We start from the raw sequence: 20502 nt of genomic DNA, 5'->3' as shown, positions 1-20502 counted from the left end.
GATTACGGCAATGACATTCACTTTTTCTCATTCTCCGCCTCGTGTTTCTCTCGTGCTCTCCGGGCCTTTTTTTCTCCCCTTTCCGCCCTCTCCTTGTTTCTCGGCGCGATTCGCCGGCGATTCCTCTCGTCGTCTCTCGTCTCGATCGTGCGAAAACGCCGGGATACGCTAGATGGAACACTTTGGAAATTGCCTAAAGGCTCGCGGCGCGATCGGACGGAAAGCCTGCATATTCATTTTTATTATTGCAAACCAAACTCGGAGAGAAGATTTATATAAAAATAGTTTTGCGCTGATTCTAATAACTCAGCTTTCATCGCACGGCTCGTAACGAATTTTTTTTTCTCGATTCGAAAGACATTTTATTTTTAGCAATACCTTAAAAATTAAGATCGTAGCTCTCATGTAAAATGTATGTAACCAAACTTTGCGAATGAAATATTACAGTATATTTTTTTTAGAAAGATAGATAGTTTTGGAAAACATGAAATTTTTTGTTTCTAGTTTTTGAATATACACGATCGAAGATTAGTTGTCTGTTGGTATTTTTGCATGTATTTCTTTATTTTTGCATCTTTTTTTCTACTCTCTTATTTTTTATTTGACGAGAATGGAAATATAATCATTTCTTCTTTATGCTAAATTAACATGTTAACTCCCGAGTAATTTATATGCTTTGCTGTTTGTGTTTTGCAAGATTAATAGCATTATGGACAAATATATATATATGGAAATATATATTATTCAAAATAAAAATAACAATTTAATTTTTCAATTATTTCAATATTTGTAATTTATTATTTAAATGGATAATGCAATTATATAAATATGAAGGTTTGTTTTAAATGTTTCAAATATGATCGCAAATATGATCGATTATCGTTAAAAAATTACTATAACAGCAATGAAATGGTAAAAATTAAGAATAGAGAGGCTGTTTAGTGACGAATTAAGAATATGGAGATTTGACTGCGTATCTTCTGCACATAATGAATAATTGTCTAAATGGCAAGATATAGTCACTCGCGGAAGAATTTTATCGTTGAGTGAATAATTCGAAATGGATTTTGATGCGGTTGCCATAAATTCGAAAACCGCGTGCGAGCGCGCCATACTTGCGTCTTTATCAGTTTCCTGCGATTGTTACGTTCTTTTTGTTAATCGTGCCGTCATTGTTTTGCCCTTAGTTGATTTTGTTTTTGTTTTGATTTATCTTTCAGCGGGATGGCTCACGTGAAAAGCCAACGGGCGTGTGAATCACAGAAAATCGGCGGGCAGGTTCGCGCTAGAAAAAAGTTTTCCTCGTAAAAAGGGAAGAAGAAGGAGAAGAAGAGAGAGAGATAAAAGATAACAGGGGTAGAAAAGAAAGAAGAGGAGCAACCGCGAGAAACGACAGAAACCTCGATGTAAAGGCGATCTCGATCCCGATCGCGATTCCCGAAAAATAATGGGTTGAACTTTCGGCCAGCGTTCTCCATTCGTATGCAAGAAGTTGAAATGGAAATTCCGGAAATGGAAACGATAAGCCGCTTAGCCGCTGGCCGCGTCCTTAACGAACCCTTCAGACGGGTTCTTTCGGAAACCGCGCTTTTAAGTTATCAATAGAAGAAACGACTTGCGAGAAGTAGGAAGTCGAAATCAGTGTTCAGTGACAAAGTGCGAAGTCCTCGAGGATAACAGTGATAACAAGTAACATCTCAAACTGTTGGAAATGCGAAGATATTTATTTGAAAAGGAAAAAAAAAAATTGCTCCCGTCAAACGACTGTGCTTACATTTTCCGTTTGTTCATTCGACTCCGAGCCGATCGTGTCGTCGATCCTTATCGCTCTACTTGCTTGTAGATTCTGTCCATTATTTATAAGCGAAGAATCTAGCGCGCGCGTGCGAGCGTAATAGTCGTCTTCGATTTTTCCTTCACCGTCGCGCTCTCGTCACGTCTCTTTCTTCTGGCTATTAACTCCGCGGATGAATTAAATCTCACCGGCCGCGGTGCGAATGCAAATGCAAGAAACACGAAGGCGGGAGAAAGGACGATTGCCCGACGGAGAGACGTTAATGCTCGCGAGGAAACGTAACTGACGGTGTCAAGAACCTCGCAAAAAGTTGCGAAGAAGACGAGCGGGCGGGAAAACGTTTGTTCAGCCGATTTTCAGCCGGGCTAAAGATACTTGAGGGAAATTCATCGAAAACACAAAAGTAACCTCTGCGACAAGTCGGAAAGAAGGTATCGATTTTCGGAAAGCGATGCTCGAACGAGCCGTTGAACCGCAAAATACACTTCCGCAAAATGCAATAAAACAGCCCCGCCAATGACGTTCGACGCATCCTGCGAGTTCTGCCGATTCAACTTGCGCGAGGCGTCGAACCAAGATGTTATCGCCGATACGCGTCAATGGAAACGTCTTACGTAACGAAGGAACGTTACATCGATTTGTGTTCAAGTGACGGGGTTCAACGAACGGAGTCTCAAGTGTCGAGACTTGCAGGCGCCGAATAATCAGCCGAAAAAAAATAGCGCTATTTATGAGATCGGAACCGGTCGCGCGGGTTTGACGATTCTCGCCGGGAGCAAACGGTTTCCCTCAATTTTCCGTCCGTCCGCAGGATCGAGGAGAGCGGGCTCGCAGCGGGGACACTCGTGGCAAGGATCAAGAGGAGCGCGGAGCGCGCGATCACACGCGAATGCTGAATGCCGCCGGCCGCAGGCGGGAACATCGCCAGCAAGCGCGACGCGCACCACGCTCTGCTCGCCGCCGGCGCCGCCGCCGACGCCGTGATCGTTCGCACGTACGCTCGATGCTCGTACAATGGACGTTTTCAAACTCGATCAGTCGCTGAGCGCGGGTTTGGGCAGCGCCCCGGCGCCGGACACCCTCACGCCGGAAGTGTCGTTCGACGCCGGCAGTGAGTTCAACTTGAGCTTCTTCGACGGCCCGGAGGAGAACAACAGCACCCAGGGCTTCAGCGATCCCGGTTCCGTGGGCAGTGCCAGCGCCTCGCCACCCCCCGGCACACCCGGTAGCGCCATCCCTTCCGCCGGCAACCCTGCCGCCGCCGCCGCCGCCGCCGTCGCCGCCGCCGCCGCCGCCGGCGTTAATAATCCGAGCGCACCGCCGCTGCCGATTGTCCAAGTGCCCTCCGCTGGCATCGTCATTAAACAAGGTTTGTTTTGTTTCTTTTATATTGCGCGATCGCGAATTTTTTCCGTTCAACGGCAAACCGGGGAATGAAAAGGGGGAATCGCCGCAAACGCCTTTGTTTTCCGATTTTTTCGTTTCCTCGATGTAAAGTGAATCTTGAATTTCTTTAAATTGTTATTTTTTAAACTGATTATTATTTGGAAATGATTTTATAGAGGTAGATTTGTAAAATAATTAACTTGAGCTTGCTTGAATTCGAAAAGATTGATAGGGAAACAGATTTGCTGAACAAGAAATCAATTGAACACAGATATTTTATAGATAAATGATTTGATCTAGGCTCGGCGTAAATTTGATCGTTTTGGAGAAAGGAAGATCGAAGGCCAAAACAGGATCTCAATTGTTAAATTTCTTCTCAATAATGATAATAATAATAGACGTTTCGATCGATTTTTCGATCATCTTCAGTATACAGAGTCTACATAAATTGAATTCAAGACGGTTAGCATATATCGTGTAATCGAAGTCACTGCAATAATTAAAAATTAAAAAGAATAAAGGGTAAGAATACAGATTGTAATAATACCTAATACGTTGTACTAGCTTTCACTTAGTGAGAATTAATTGCCGGTTGTAACAAATTCGTCAAATATGACACTGAGATGTAGAACAAGAAAAAAGGACATATAATAGTAAGGCTCCATATGATAACAATCAAGAAATATAATAGAAGAGCATTAAGAGCCGTCGCAGGATGTTAGTGCTAAATTTTTTATTTTTCTTAAAGAAATTAATAAATTAGTCCACAAGAGACAGTTAAATTGTACACCGATCTCAGATCGAGATACCTAAAGTGTACGAAATTTTAAGCACATTGTTCTCATATATCGAGAAACTTAATGTACGTATAGGAATTATTGGAAAGAAAGGAAGGGAGAGAAGAAATGAAATGTAAATGTCTTAAATCTTATTTTATCGTTGAGAAATGTGTACTCACTTAAAAGGCTGTGTTACGAATCGTTTTGTGAAATCAGTTCAAGCACCAGTTAGTTTAAATTTGGAAAGACAAATATTTTACATAAATACAAGAAAGCGAAGAAAGTGTAGTGGGACTGAATCGAATAATTCAATGATAAATTTCTTATAAATTAATGTTGGTTATTTTTAATAATTAACCATCAAAAGAATTACTGTATTTAACTTTGTTATCGATTTAACTATTAATTTTGACAGCTAGTTTCTCTCGCCGAAATGTCATTATACTTTCTGTTTCATAAATAGAGATATTTTTTATATCGACAGCTATTTTAGCCATTTCGAAATCCGACGTGTCGGGGAAACTTTTATCGAAAACGTAAGAAGGAAACTCGACTATTGGGTCAATTTCAATTGTTAGTAGTTTTATGGGCGAATTATATTCTTACGCTTTCTAAAAATAGCGCGAACGATTCAACGGAGCTAATATTTCACTTGTGACACGATAAGTTTGATGAACCGTGTTAATCGGCTATCGGATGGAGAATTTATGGAACCGTAATAATTTTTGTTTTCGATAGCTTATCAACGCATCCGACAAAACTCGTCGTGTGACAAGTGAAATATTAATCTACCACAGAATGTATCGGCGGAATCGAACCCGCCGTTTAAGCCAGAATTATATCACAGATTTAATAACATTCGATCGAGATCGAAGCAAGTTTTCAGTTTCTCCGATCGCAATTATAATTTTTCATAATTAATTTTCCACAAAAGCCCCGCAAAGGGGAACTTGGCATCTCTCTTAACGTAACTTTAATACCTCGCTTCGTTTTATACGGGAACGTCTATTTATAAGCCGGCTGTATGTTATACGCTTGGTGTGTCTATCTTTTAACGTTATTTTACATCCCGAGCACACAGACGACGCGTACAAGCGCTTCTCTCTCTCTCTCTCTCTCTCTCTCTCTCTCTCTCTCTCTCTCTCTCTCTCTCTCTTGTAAAGGTTAGAATACAAATTGAAAAGGTCGCACCCATAATGTGGTATTCACAAATCGTTCACGAGCGCAAGTATCGCATTGTCGTTGTTAATAAAGCTGGTCTCAGCAATACAGATTTTATCTTCGACTTATGAATTGCGGAGCTACTTCTCATTGGAAAATGGAACAGTTCTGACAAACTTTTAACTCCGCGAGGATTGCATTCAAAATCGGTTTCTTACGTATATTTGTAAATCGAACTTTACACTTTCGTGAGAAAAGTCAGGCGCTGACATTTCATTCGAACCGAGAGCGTGTAAACAAAATCGTTTCTCGTCTTCGTCTCATTTCCACTTCATCATTTATCGTTGAATATTTGTCGGAGTAACTTTTATATTTTTGACATCGTAAGTCTTCAGTTGATTTAACACACGGTCGTAAATCACACTTCTGCGAATCACACACAAAAAGAAAAAAAAAAACATTAATTAAAAATGGTTTGTGCGAACGCGTGAATTAAAATTACTTGAATATCTTGCGCCGAGGATCCCACGATGTGCTTGATCCCAGAAAAGGGATTGAAGGAACGAAAGGTTACATTATACATCTGCCAGAGCGATCCGATGGCGATCTGTTGGCAGCCAGAAAATCCAACTTTGAATTTCAATCTCGAGGCGGTCAAGGTCCATCGAGAGTAATTCAATTCAGAGGCGCGAATCTCGCGGGGATAAGAGCTAATGTACGCGCCGACCATTGTCGCTCGGTGCCCGAAACAGAACGGACGGAGAAACAAATCTCGCGTATATACGCGACTCGGTATATTTCGGGGTGCTTTGTACAATCGCGGGATGAATTAATTTCGTCCGTGCGCCGCCGAAATTTCTTCGCGATTCCGACTGTAATGCATAATACAAGAACCTTTCGCGAATTAAATTCCGCAGGCGCGCATTGAGTAATATAATTTTGGTTCGCGCTGAGTACCCGAGCAAAACCATTTTACGATCGTTTCGATTTGAAATTGGCTTATCGAAATATTGCGCGGGAATAAATTCGTGTTTTCACCGAGGAAGCGGAAATTCTCAAAAAATGTGACACGGAAAATCCGAAGCTGAAAGTAAGCGTGATAATTTTGGTTCATCGCGCGTGCTAATAATATTAAACAAACTTTTGATGGAAAGAAAAGTTGCGAGTACTGCGAAGTACTAAGAATACACCCGGAAAGTTTCCGATAAGTTAATTGACGTATTTCGGAAGTTCATTACTTGGTTAACGTGGTTATAGCCGAATTTCAATTCACTGAACCCGAGCGGTTCAAAAGTCGTTTGAATGGCATTGTAATTTTAGATGATTGATAATAAAGTGACGTGAATATAGTTTCTCGATTTTGTCCACTCGACTTCCGTCTGCGTGGCTAAGTAGACAATTTTAACATTTTCCAAATTAATTATTTATGTTTTGGAAGTTGAACACAATTTTGAAAGTTTCATCAATTTTTGAAGAAGACCACAAGTTAAAATTCTGTCTAATTTATATTTTGAAAGAAGAAAAAAATGGAAAGATTACGATAGGGCAAACTGTATGGTAATTAAATAACGATTGCACGGCTGATTATAGTTTAAAACTCAGCGGCGAGAACCACAGTAGTCAAAGTGTTAGGCGCGTATCGTAATTTTTCAGCATTTATCGTAAAATACGTTCGAAGCTGCTTTCTCGTCGTGACCGGATGTTACCGCAGCGAAAATATAGGCTTTCTTGATTGATAATAAAAATCGAAGCCCATTCACACTCCTTTCTTTTTTCCCCGGCGCGACGTCGACGCCAACCGTCAGCGGAGTCGGGCTGCAAGTCACGATTTTATCGACCATACGAATCGTAAAAGCCAAGAATGTTGTATCTCCGCGTACGACTTTCTTACACGGAATGCAGTTTTACGCGACTCGGGTGTTTTCTTTCCACCGAGGAGGAAACGAAATATTCAAACTGTGCGGGAAGAAACGGCGCGATTATGCGGCGTATTAGCTAATTGACCGCAATCGAAGAGCTTATCGGCGGATTCGCGATAATAAACAAAGTAAATCTTTTAACAGTTATTTCGCGTTAGAAACTGCAATTGCCAATCATAATACGCTCTGTTTCGTTTTCACCGCTTATATAACACTGTCGATTAAACCAAATAATGATTATGCATGTTTTCTACCTTCAAAATAATTATTTTACAACGCGAGTGTGTAACAAACCTTGGTTAAAAACATGGTAAAAATTCTGCTATTTATACGTGGAAAAATATTATTTTAACAAATTAACACGCTACACCGCTCACCCTTTTTTGTTAAAATGATTGTATCGATTTATGTCGACACCGCTGCAGTTCGTATACATATTATGTGATATGTTTATATTTAATTTTTATTTCAATATCAAAGATGTATTACTTTTGTATCATTATTAAAATATAATTTGAAAATCACCAAATCACACACGAGCAATTACCAAATGGTGATTAATCAAATAATTATTTCGATCGTTCAACCATTAAAACATGTTTTTGTCACAAAAAATTTAATAGCACACATTTTACTAAAGTATAATATTATTCTAATATATAAAAAAAGTTTGTAATTTATAATTAAGTGTTGGAATTCAAAACGGTAAAAAATTTATCTCTGTAGGTTGAAAAGAGGACAGAATGGACGTTTTCAAGAAGAATTAATTCAATTTAATTTATTTCTTGTGTTAGAAATCAATTGAATATCGCGAATTTGTCACAAAAAAACTAATAGTATTAAAAATTCCATTTATTAAATTGCACATTGCACTATTAAAATATAATATTTTTCTAATAAAAAATTTATTTATATAAAAAATATTTTTAAACTTAAAATTAAAAGTGTTAGAATTAAAAATAGTAAAAAAATTATTATTATCTCTGTAGGATGAAAAAAGGACACAATGGACGTGTTTGAGAAGAATCAATTTCATTTAATTTATTTCTTGTTTTAGAAGTCAATTGAATATCGCGAATTTGTCACAAAAAAACTAGTAGTATTAAAAATTCCATTTATTAGATTGCACATTGCGCTATTAAAATATAATATTTTTCTAATAAAAAAATATTTTAAAATTAAGCGCCGGAGTTAAAAACAGAAATGTTATTATCGTGCATGGGATGAAAAGAGGGCGGCGGAGATGCAACGTTTTCGAGAAGAATCAGTCAAATTTCATTGGCGAATATCGGTATCGCGAATTGGTCGATCGAGTGCGAAAGCATCGATGACGATGATCGCAGCCGAGAGTCACTGACGTTCTCGCGTGTCACGTAAAGCGCCTTCCTGGAACGAAGGCCACGAGAAAGTTCGTGCCGCTGGTTCAGTGCCACGGTCACGCTACGTGCGTGGCATCGATAGTGACAAAAGTAAACTAAATCCGAAAGATTACGCAACGCCGTTTTAAAAGTCACCCGATGTGCCGTCGCCTCCTTTCTCGCCGTCTTTCTCTCTTTCTTCGCTCGCCCATTGATCATTGACCCGACTCTACGAACGCGCCGCACTGTCGAATAAAACTGTGAAGCGAGACGCGATTTTTTCGACGGTAAAATCATAGAAGCGAAGCTCGCGCGTTCTTTAATTCTTTTGACATTTAATTCGAAAATTTAATTTGCATTTTTTTTTCGTCCGAAACGCGCGGCAAAACTGTCGTTCGGCCTTTCCTCTTGAAATAATAAAAGAATTCGCGTAATTTATTCAAATCTGCACATTGTGAGAAGCCTTTTGAATTTTGCTGGCAATTTCAAAAGAAATAAAGATTACGAGAGATCGCTTCTATTTATTTCTAGGATAGATAATTAAGCGATTGGTAACATTAATATTCATTTCGCAGCCGTTAGAATGTAGTCGTTCTATCATTAATAATTCCGTTCATCGGAAAATTATTACATCATTATAAAATTATTACATTGCTTGCTGGAGGTTCTAAAATACTCCAGATACTAGACATGACTTTTGATCGCGTTTAAATTGGCGGCATTAATCGTAGAGAGATATTTCCGAGGCATCGTTCACATACTTCTGAAATCGTCGGGGGAGAGTAGAAAATCACAATGAAAAAATTGCGCTCATTTAGCGCACATGCAATTCTTCTTCGCGTATTGCGAGTTCGTCATCGAGAGTCTCAATAATAATACGTAACCGATTAACGTGCACTCACCGCATTAGAGCATCCGTCTCTCGAGGCGGAAACCGTGTCTTTTGGCAGAATTCTTGAAAAATTCACCGAGTTCCACTCCCTCGCATACATATCGCGCTTAAGTACATATTTGATGCGCGTACGAAGAGAGAAGTCGGAGTAGAACGCCGGGTATTAACGCGAAGAAATATTCCGTGCACCGGCAAAAAGTAACGCGGTATTCCATTATCCTCGTCGGCACGATGCAAAACCGGTCGAAATGATTGGATTTTTATCTCCGCTCTCTTTTTCTCTCTTCCTTCCTCTCTCTCTCTCTTCCTCCCTCCGCGCGCTCGTTCTCCATCTCGGTTTTCTCCCCCCCCCCCCCCTCCGTCCGTCTCTTCCTGCCTCTCTTCCTCCCGACACGCTCGCGCGTGTGTGCGCGCGCGCGTGTATTTGCTCCTCTCGTCTTCTCATTATCTCCGCCTCTCTCTCTCGCTCTATCTCGCGGAACGCGCGGGAAGATCGCGCCGATGTCGGACAAGGAGCGAGAGCGCAACACGCGCACACTGTACACGGCATTTGCACATACGGCAACGCGCTGTGTGCGATTTGTCCGTGGATACGCATATTCGCAGGGATATCTGTGTAATGTGCACGCGCCCGCGCGCGCACTGTTACCGTGTGACTCATCCAGGTACATTGCACCCGGTACGTGTCCGGTACAAGCCCGAGCGGTACGCCCGTCGTGCCCGTCCGACTCCGATATTTTCCGATTTTTCGATTCGGCACGCACGACGTCCGATTCCGATGTCGCGTGTCAGAGCGATCCGCGACGGTCGCCCGCGATATCGTCATCTTTATTTCAATTCCGCTCGCCCTGCTCTTCCCGTCAATCATTCGCGTGGCCCTTATTGCGAAATGTCTAGGACTTTTCTCGGGACGACAAGAATTGCGGGAAGCGCGATTCTGATAATCGGACGACACGGAGAGTGCAGAGTAGCAGTTCGACGTCGTTGATCGAATTGCTCGATCAAAAACAATGAAATGTTCTTGAATTACTCTTTTTCTTCAACGACGAAAAGAAGAATCAATTAAATCTTGATAAATTTCAACTGTTATTTATATACAGAAACGTCTTTTCCACGATGGTGTCGGCAGGAATATAATTTCTGCCATTTTCATTCGAACAAAATCTTCAGTTTAACGATATCATCAATAATTCCTCGATCTTCAATCCCATGAATCGATGCGGAATTAGCCGAGGCTTTCAATTAATGGATCCTCGAACAACGTCGAACAGATTCGTATGTGATTCGCGGCGTTAAAATTTATCCGCGAAAATTCGCGACTCTTTTATCGAATTTTGTCAAGACGACGGCGACGGTCGCCTCGTCGTTCTATCAATCGGCCGTTTAGTTCCTCGCTTCTCTCCGCGTCTCTTCTTTTCTCGTCTTCGCGTCAAAGCGAGAATCCAGCAGTGCGATGAATGCTTGTCTTCGACTCCGGTTCGCGCGACGCGTCGGGAATCGCGCGTGTGAATTATTAAGAGTCGTTGCGCGCGCGCGCGCGCGCGAGGCAAATACTCCTCGATCCGTCTTCGTCGATCTCTTCTTATTCTTCTTCTTCTTCTTCCTCGGCCGCTCTTCTCTTCTCTTCCCTCTCGTTTTCCACTCACACCATGACGTTTCCACCGTCGCTTCTTCTTCTCCTCCTTTCGTTTCTCTTCACGATTTCTCTCTTCTTTACGCGCACTTCCCTTCCCCACGTCTCTCCTCGCCGTCTCTCGTAGTAATGTCAGTACCTTTCTCTCCGTCTCTCTTTTTTTTTTTTTTTTCGACGTCTGTCCCCCTCCCGCTCTCAACTATCTCTCTTTCCGCACGTCTTTCTCTCTTCCATCAGCGTGCTCTCTCTCTCTCTTTCTCTCTCTCTCTTCTTCTTTCTCCCCGTCTCCTCGCTCTCTCGCTCTCTCTCTCTCTCTGTCTCGCTCGCACCTCAAGAGCAATGAACTCTCGGTAGGGTATATCAACGGTGATGCTACCAACGCGCGTTCGTGCGCGAGCAGCACTAACACGCGCGCGTAGCCTCCATCGCACTATGTATTCCTCCGTATGTCTCTGCATCTTACGCTTCGTGTATCGCTTCCTTTCTTACTTTCCTGCCGCCCCGCCGTTTCTCCCCCTTCGTCCCGTTCTTCGCGTCCTTTCTCACTTTCTTCCCCGAGTCTCTTTCCCGTCGATCTTCTTCCTCTCTCTCTCTCTCTCTCTCTCTGTTTCGATAGTCCTGTTAATATCGCGTGAATACGAACCGCACGGCGATATTAATGCTCGCAGGACATCCTAATCCTTCAGGCGATGCCTTATCTCGGGTAAGCCAATCTATCTCTTCTGGATTTTTCGCGCCGCTCACGCGCGCGCAGCCTTTTTCCGGAGAAATTTCTTTCGGCCGCGGCGGGTTATTCGACTCGGCGGATAAATTTTAACTCGAGTCGCTCGATCCGTTCCTTGGACATCCCGCTCGCTGCATCTCGCATGCATTTGAGTGCATCGCACTTACTTCCTGTAGCGCCTCCGGATCGGAGAAGGAGAACGCGTTTATAGTCGTTGCGGGCCTCCGCGGCGTATCGCGCCGTCTCCCTTATTGTCGGAGGCCATTTCCATAATGGAGAGCGGTAAAAAGAAATGGACCTCCAGGTATCTGCTATTCCGCGATATTGAAATTACGAATTCGCGTACGATTATTCGACGATCGGCGAATGGCGTTCGGACTGATTCTCGATTAAAACAATTGAAACGATTTCCGAATAAGAGAAAAAGAGACGTGGAAATAGAATCTCAAATTAATAATGAGTTTCGAATAACATTAATGTAGAAATTAGACAAAATCAATTAGGATATTAATGAGCCTGATATTTATAAAGAATGCGAAACTGAAAATAGATCTATTCAAAATATATCGATATTTTCGTTGAACGCTGTTACATTTTTTATCGACTGCTACGTCAATTTTTCAAAATACTCCTTCTTTTGTGCGCTGAAATCAACACCGCAGACGGCTAATATTTTTATTCGCAGTCTTATTATTGTCTGGTGCTAGTCTGTTTATTACTAATGATATTTTTCACGAATTTATTTTTCCCCAACGATTTATTGATAGCGATGCCGAAAAACTGTAACTAAGAGAAGAAGCTTATAACGTTGGCACGAAATGGTTACAGCGCGATGAAATTAAAGCGGGATTGATTCAGGCCAGTCATTTTGCGTGCGCTGCGCCGAGTCGCGGTGTACCCTCGCGTGTGCCCGGAAGTGCGGGCGGGTGCAATAATAGTGGACGGTGGGAATGCCCTCACGCGTTTCCCTTCGGTTTTTTAGCAAAATCTCAGCAGCACAAATCGCCAAAGAGACGAGAAGATACGAAAGACGGAATAGAATAAAATAAAAAAAATTAGTTTTTTCAAAGAATTATATTTAAAAAAAAAATGATACTTCGGTTCGCAATCGGTGAAATAATATCGTTGAGAGAAATCACGAAGGACATTGACGCCGAAAGAATTTAGGATTGCAAAACGATGATCGATCATTTCTGCGCGTTTCTCGCTTGAACGAAATTTGTATCTCATCGACGTTTTCCGTTCCGAATTCGATGAAGATGTCACTCTTCTGCGCAATCATTCCGGGACACCCGATGTAATTTGCGGACGCGAACGCCATGCGTGTTATTTCCTTTCTCGTTAAACCCGGCTGTGCCCGCCGTAAGGTTCGCCTGTTGTAGGTACACGTGTTTTTTTCACGTGCGTACCTGTGTTGGCGAAACGTGCGTACGCGACGGGCGGTATTGCGCGCGTGTGTTGGTTAGCTCCGTGCAACGAACACGCGCGGGAGACGAGCGAGACGGAGAGACGTGTGTATGCGCGCGTACGGGGCACGGCGCTATAAGCGAATGCTAATAATATTCACTTCCTGCAACTCGGTTACATTAAATCACCGGCAGGCATCTCTCCACCTCTCCCGCTTTTCCGCGTTATTATCGTTTTCCTTCTCGCGCAAACACTCGCAATCACCGCTGACACGTGCGTCCCGCAGTAAGATTTGAGAAACAAAATATACGCTCGAACTTCCGTATTTCTTCCCTTCCGATTTTCCATCTTCCTTTTCCCACTGCTTCGCATTCGCTTAATGAAGTGAGAACGAGCGTGAAAAAACAAAAGACTATGAATTTTAATATCGAGAGATAAAAACTTCGAGTGTAGGAAGCGTACTTTCCGCGATAAGAAATCAATGCGCGAAGGACAAGCGAGATCAGAGCGAAGTGTGCGTTATCATAATTGTGCATATATAGTGAGATAATAAACAATTTATATTCAGCTGTCTGAGATTTTACAGCGTAGATTCCGATTACTCAGCTCTATCGAAGAATCAATATGAATATCGAAAAAGCCGCATTTAATTACACATATCGAAGAAAAATCAATCCGCGCATTTCACCTGCGCAAAAACCATAAATCTATATCGTGCCGCTGCGCACAAAACGTAAACGCTAGATAAAACGCGCTTCAGAAAAAAAAACGGGGCAAAAAAAAAACGGAAAATACGGAAGTTGGATTGTACAGATTTAATCTTAGAGTGTGAGTCTTCGATTTTCGATATTATGGACACACTAGAAATACAGCATGTGTGCAATTCCGCACGTCAGATGCCGCGAATGGACATAAAAGTTGTAATTATATCGGAATTTAAATTTGCTGAAAATACGATATTGATTTCAATCTCTGTATTTTCTGTTCATATTTTCACCTTATTCATTATCGGTTTATTATTCTAACTAAGTCTCTCTCGGCTCCACTTACTTTACCTTCATCGAATAATTTGCTCGCGATGAAACATGAAAATCAAATTTGAATCAATACGGAACATCTGATTTTATAAATGAATGAGAAAACGGTTTGACATGATGGGGCTCGTTTACATCAGCATTATTGATCTACGTTCGGCAACACGTGGTCATCGTGTAATCTTTGTGTATCATCACTTGTCAGATTGACGATCGCGCACGCGTTGTGTGTGTGTGTGTGCGTGTGTGTCCAAGCATCCGTGCATGCACACGCATACACTTGTGTTGCACACAACTGCTAGCAATAAGGACATAAGCCTTGACCATGAATGCGGGTTGGTGAATTGCGTAACTATAGTGAAGTGCTCGTGACACAACACTATAGAATGTGATCATGTACACACACACACACACATTATACATATGTATATATATATATATATATATATATACATGACGATGAAGACATATCGCGTGGGTCGATAGGCGATGTTCTCCAATAATCTGTGCGCACAACGTTGTTCAAGAATGTTCGATGCCAAACGTCGTTAAAAATTTTATCCAAAAAATTTAATTCTCTCTTTTGTTTTTCACAAAATTATCGTCGATGCAAAAATCTGTAGATGTTTGAAAAACTTGTTAGAATTTTATTTATGAGAGAATTATATTAAATAATTCATAAATAATTTTCTAATAATTTTTTTAGATATATTTGTACTACCAATTGTATTGCTAGAAATATTTTGAGTTAAGAGTCCAATTTGTACGTGACATGCCCATCATCTTATGCTTTGTTCAAAGTTTATTAATTGGCTAAAGACTTGGAAAGAACTTTGAAAACATTTCCCGATCCTGTGCTATAACCTTTTCTGTCGACATTTCTTACCAAGGAAACTTGTTTGTTTACTTTATAAAACGTTGTTTACATTGTCTATAAATGATTGATCACTGAAATAGACGGATAGTTGATAACAAATATTTTTACTGCGATTCTAATATATTTGATATTTAATATTAAATCACAGATATTTTTCTCTGCGTTATTTTTTAAAAATTTATATTTATAAACACTAATATCTTGCTCGATATTTTTGAGCGGCGGAACGTGAACGGAAAGACAAAAGGGAGCGAGTCGTAAGCGCAGTCGAACTGCAATGCGCTCAATGCACAGACACGCGCCACCCATTATGTATCCGCGGATATAAAGCTGCGACCTTGCCTTTAAGAAGTTTCAAACAGCTGTTCGAGTCTACTTTTTAAACCTGCATGAAGTAGCTGGCGGCGCCGGTATACTAAAACAGATATCGCGTGGTGTGAATAAAATCGGGCGAAATGTAATTAAATAAATCCTCATTGAGCAAATTAAAACGGCGATTAATTTTTATAATTATTGAGCAATCAATAATTAATGAAATGCAATCGTATCAGTGATTGTCGATTAATTAAATTAGGGATAATTCTAATTATTCTGATATATGTATATTGAATAATCGTTAAGCATGATTAATTAGTGAGAGTAGAGCTGGGCGAAATGTAATTGAATTAACGATCGCTAAATATGGTTTCTGAATAATAAAATTATTAAATAATTAATGATTAAATCTCGGTGAATGATGTTTCTCAAGTAGAGAACAATTTTTGTCATTGCTTTCTAATTTGTAACATTTTTTTTTGATAGCCAAAACATTAAATATTATTTAACTAGTTTGCTAATCCAATTTTTACCGCGTATTATTGATTTACTTTGCTTTTTTGAGATGTTTTTTTTGTAAACAAAAATTAGAACATTCTCACAAATTGGTCGTAAATCGTGCGGTGTGCAACTTTTATCTTTCAATTCTTACGTTCTAGTCTCTGGAAAATAAAGAATGCAAACAAAAGGCGTTCCTGCCGCTTTCTGTCACACGTCAACACGAATTCAGGATAGTTTTAGAAACTCGAGAAAATTTAACACAAGTTTTAAGATAAAAATTTATTATATATCTGAAAAATGTATTTCAAATGAAGCGAACAGACGCTTGGCTCGAAATGAACGATAGAAAGGAAGCTTAGGCTCTGCGCACAATAGAGAAAATATGTAGAACAAATATTAAATATTAGGAATAGAAAATTGGAATTATTTCATTTCAGAACAAGAAAATTAACGTATCGCGAATTAAAAATTAAGAATTAGGAATAACCAATACATTTCGTCCCTTTGTTTGAAGTAAAATAATTCCAAATTCTTCCTAATATTTTCTCTATTGTGCGCACGGCCTTATTCTAGATATGGAGTTTTAAGCGGTATGTCTGCTCGCAGCAGATAATTCACCGGTCAAATACACGGAATTATCGTACGATCCGGCTGGCGCGTTCTATCCACTCGCATACGCACCTTCGGGCCTCTGTATAAATTCGCTTTCCACGTGATCGTTATCCGACGGAAGTTACTCCCGAAAGTTTTGTCCGTCGCAGTGAACTTGCGTCAGTCGATTGAGGGGGAAAAAGTTTACCGTAAATTGAAATATTCCACCGGCTTGAAGTCTTTAACTCGGAATTCTTTTGCGAGAAAGAGAGAGAGAGAGAGAGAGAGAGAGAGAGAGAGAGAGAGAGAGAGAAGAAGAAGAAGAAGAAGAAGAAAAGTTTGCGTAGACTTTGAACGATATCACACGTCGCGGAAATACAAAGACGCGAATTTGCGATTAAATTCAAACGGGAAATCGAAAATGTAAATCTTTTTTAAAAGAAAACTCGTTCCCTTTTTTAAATATGCTTTTAGAAACTTAAAGTTCCTGATGAAAGGTAAAGAGTGTTATTCACTCCAATGTTATGCTGCTTTTAATTAGATTGCTGTAGAATTAATCAAAATGTACGCGGTACTTCGCGTTTAAGGCTCATTATGATAATATATACAAAATTATTATGATACTTACGACTGCAACAAGAGATAACACTTCTCACGGCAGCGCTTGAGGCACCAACCGGTCTAATGTGACCATGTCGCGTCATTATCTATACATTAAATTTCAACGCTCCTCCCTTCTGGAAATTTTAAGTCTTCTCAGCTTATAAGTATCGTCTTCAGGGAAGTAATCAGTGCGCGACGAAATAATTTGGGGATCGAAATTGGGCGGATAGCGAGAGGCGGAGGGGGGGGGGGGGGAAAGTCGCGGGGAGGGGATCGGTGGATTTGTTCGGGAGAGAACGATGGCGGTGTGGTTGCGTGTAGTAGAAGGGAAAGATTCATCAAGGAGACATTGAACCCAGGATTCCGTGCGAGGACCATCGTGTAATAAGAAGCCCGGTGTACTTGGCGATTCCACGATTCCCGGCACGGATGCGTGTGTGTGTGTGTGCGCGCGCCAATTTTTCCCGTGCGAGTACGCCGATGCTTTTATGATGATAAGACGGAAAGGGAAGGGACGAGCAAATATTAATGAAAGAAAAAGAGACGAGGAAAAAAGCGATACTGGAGCAAAAATTCGATAAACGATTTTCGAGAATTCAGAATTCAATTTTTTTTTTTTTTTTTCAAAAACGATAATGCGATATTTTCTACTGCAGGACGATAAAAGTATCCGCGTATAAGCAATTTTTGAATCGAAAATTTCTAAAGATAACTCAAACATCGCGATTTTATAACGCATAATGCAGGATTATGTAACGTTGTATAATCGTAAGACGTGTGCTTTGTTTTAATTTCCGCTTATTACGTAAGGCGTAGAAGTTTATAGTACGATTTTCGATTCGTACGTCATGTTAACTTAACGCTGCTTGACTGTTTTCCACTTATGTCAGTTTCTATTACTGACCGCAACTAGTCAATCATTTTAATTGGATCGTAAATGAGCAGACGCGTTCAGATAAAGTATTTTTTCAGTTTTCATTATCGAATTTTCAGAAATTTTATCGTACAATTTAAAAATCACGCGACATGATCAAATGTGTCCCAAAATATGTTTACAAAAAAATGTATTGCATTTCAATATGTAATTTAGAAATATATCAGAATGTGCTAATATTAGTCCATAAAGAAGCTATAAAAAAAAATATATATTTGATTAATCGTATTAAAAATTGTTATGTTAAACACACAATTCCAATTGGTTATATAATATTTAATTAATTTTTGTCATGTATTTATATGTAAAAATATGTATACAATGTATATTGAATTATGCATGTATTTAATAACACAGTTGAGAACATTTACGCGGGCTTGCGAGTGTGTTCGTAAGGCACATCGATCATGCTATGACGCCAATGCATCCAATGCAGCATTAAAGCGGCAATTGATGGTCGGCTACGCTATGTATATTAATGACATCAGGTGCCAGGAAATTCACCGAAATTTGTTACGCTCGTACAACTACATTTCCTTGGATTACAGTTAATAAATTTCGACGCAAACTTTCCTGCCGCCGATGCTTGATAGCGTCCCGTAGCGAAATACCCGTCGAGCCCTTTTATCATTTACCAATGTTTCTCCCGATAAATACGAATTCTTTAACGAAAGCGTTTCGGAATCAGCAATTTTAACGTAACGCGCGATCGGGAGTGAGATTGCGTTGTAAGAAATTTCCGCAAATCAGTTATGCGCGTCTGCTCGCGACTGCTGTCGTTCATTTTTAACGGCTGCAAAAGGCTGAATCTGCGGCCGTTTATTCCAGCCACGCTTGCCGTGCACGCGCGGTTTGCGTGTGACGCAATTTTCGCGCGCGGGAGGATAATGAACGAGAGCGAAGTGTGCGAGAGGGTGTTGCCCCCGTCGATGGGAGACGCGAATCTGAAAAAGGCGCGCGAGAAAGGCGCGCGTGGAAAAGGCGCCCCGCACGCACTTCGCTTCGCTGGACCAGTTCTCGTTGGGATAACAGATCTAAGCGTAGTCGGCGATTCTTTTTTCGAGTTGGCCGGTGTTACGTGTTCTCGCGTTTCAGCTCGGCTTTCCCTCCTTCGCAGTGTCTCCGCGATGATCAATAAGCATCAGATTTTGAATGCTTCCGAACAGAAAACAATCGTTTCACATTATTGAAATTTTACGAAAATATATTTAATAAATCGATTAAAAAAATTATGACCTAATCACATTCACATCGAATAAGGAAATAAAAATGGAAGAGAAATGTTCGACGTCTCTTTCTCTTCTGCTTTATTCATGTAATCTTAACGTATGCAATTAAGACTGATTTTCATTAAATATTTGTTTTTAGTCGGAAATAATTGCAGAACAATCGTGAAGCGGTTTCGGCTTTTTATACCATATTTAATTTCTCACCCAAAATATTGACGAACACAGATGCGTTTCGGGTGAAATAAAATTGTATTCCAAAAATGAAAATAGAATTTAATTGCATTTGGTAAACCGATCACGATATCTCGTACGGTTAAACGTACAAATTTATTTTTCGGTTCCAGAACGATCGTTACGCGCGAAAGAGATTCGATCGCTGGAGGTATCACATGTCTCGGCGGTGTAAAAGCCGAAAAAGAAACCGCGACGTGGATGATGGCGTGTCGGGCGCGATCGCTCGAAGGTATCTTTCTCTCTCGCGCCACGAAGTGCCTTAATAAGGTTACGTAAGCGCCGAGACACAGTATTACCGGTGGGCTTTCAGCGAGCCGCGTACGTATACACGAGCGACTCGTATAAACCCGTAAGCGGTTACGCGAACGCGGAAGACATTACCCCCCCCCTCTTTCTCTCTTATTCCCCGCCCGCCCGCCCGCCCGCCCGGCCCGACAATCATCCTCTTCGTTTCTTTTCGTTCGACACGTATCGCCCGCTATCCTCCTCCTCTCTCTCTCTCCCTCGCTCGCTAAGATCGAGAAAACGACCATGCGATATGTAACTCGTGCGTGTAATATACGAGCGCGGTGAAAGATCGCCGAAGAGAAACACGGGAAAATCAATATCTACGAGTTTTTCGCGGCACTCGAGAGAATAGAAGTGACTCGCCGCAAACGAATGTATCGCGCGCGTTTATTTTTGAAAAAAAAAAAAAAAAATACAACGTTGAAATTTATTTTGCGAGAAACGGCAGCGTTGACAGAATAATATGAAAATGTTTCAAGTAACGGAAGGCACGTGTGAATAATTGCAATAAGATAATTTTCCGTTGTGAAAATATATCGCGTACAGAGGAAATCTATTTTCGATATTTTCAGGATAAGGCGCTTTCTAAAATGAGAGCGATATGATTCATTAACGCAAATAATCATTTTAGCGAGGTAAAAATAGAACGTTACATGCCGAATAGATTGGACATTTAGGATTAACATGATTATTATAAATCTCGTTTCGCGTTATTGTGAAAAAATTATCTTACATCGTTGATTATTGGCGACTCAGCAGAGCACACTTCCGCGTGGAATCTTATGAATTCTGATTTGTGGAATCTCTTCTTTAAAGTGAGTCTCCGCATTCCCTTTTCATTT

At 40.7% G+C, this 20502-nt stretch overlaps 1 protein-coding gene across 5 annotated transcripts in view; it reads left to right on the top strand.

The window, feature by feature from the left end:
* The window catches only part of LOC105678615 (Ecdysone-induced protein 78C), a 77229-nt gene that overhangs the window by 12040 nt on the left and 44687 nt on the right, over positions 1-20502 (top strand). For 3 of the 5 annotated variants that reach the window (XM_012378107.2, XM_067360451.1, XM_067360452.1), the window contains exon 3: positions 1221-3164. The exons of the other annotated variants lie outside the window; for them this stretch is intronic. In XM_012378107.2, the coding sequence (XP_012233530.2) occupies positions 2810-3164 (355 nt within the window). In that variant the 5' untranslated portion in view covers positions 1221-2809. The remainder of the gene's footprint in view (positions 1-1220; positions 3165-20502) is intronic. 5 annotated transcript variants of the gene reach the window in all.

This window comes from Linepithema humile, chromosome 8 (assembly GCF_040581485.1).
Source record: "Linepithema humile isolate Giens D197 chromosome 8, Lhum_UNIL_v1.0, whole genome shotgun sequence".
NCBI lineage: Eukaryota > Metazoa > Arthropoda > Insecta > Hymenoptera > Formicidae > Linepithema > Linepithema humile.
Note: the sequence above shows the minus strand (reverse complement) of the source record. Positions and strands in the feature narration are given on the sequence as shown.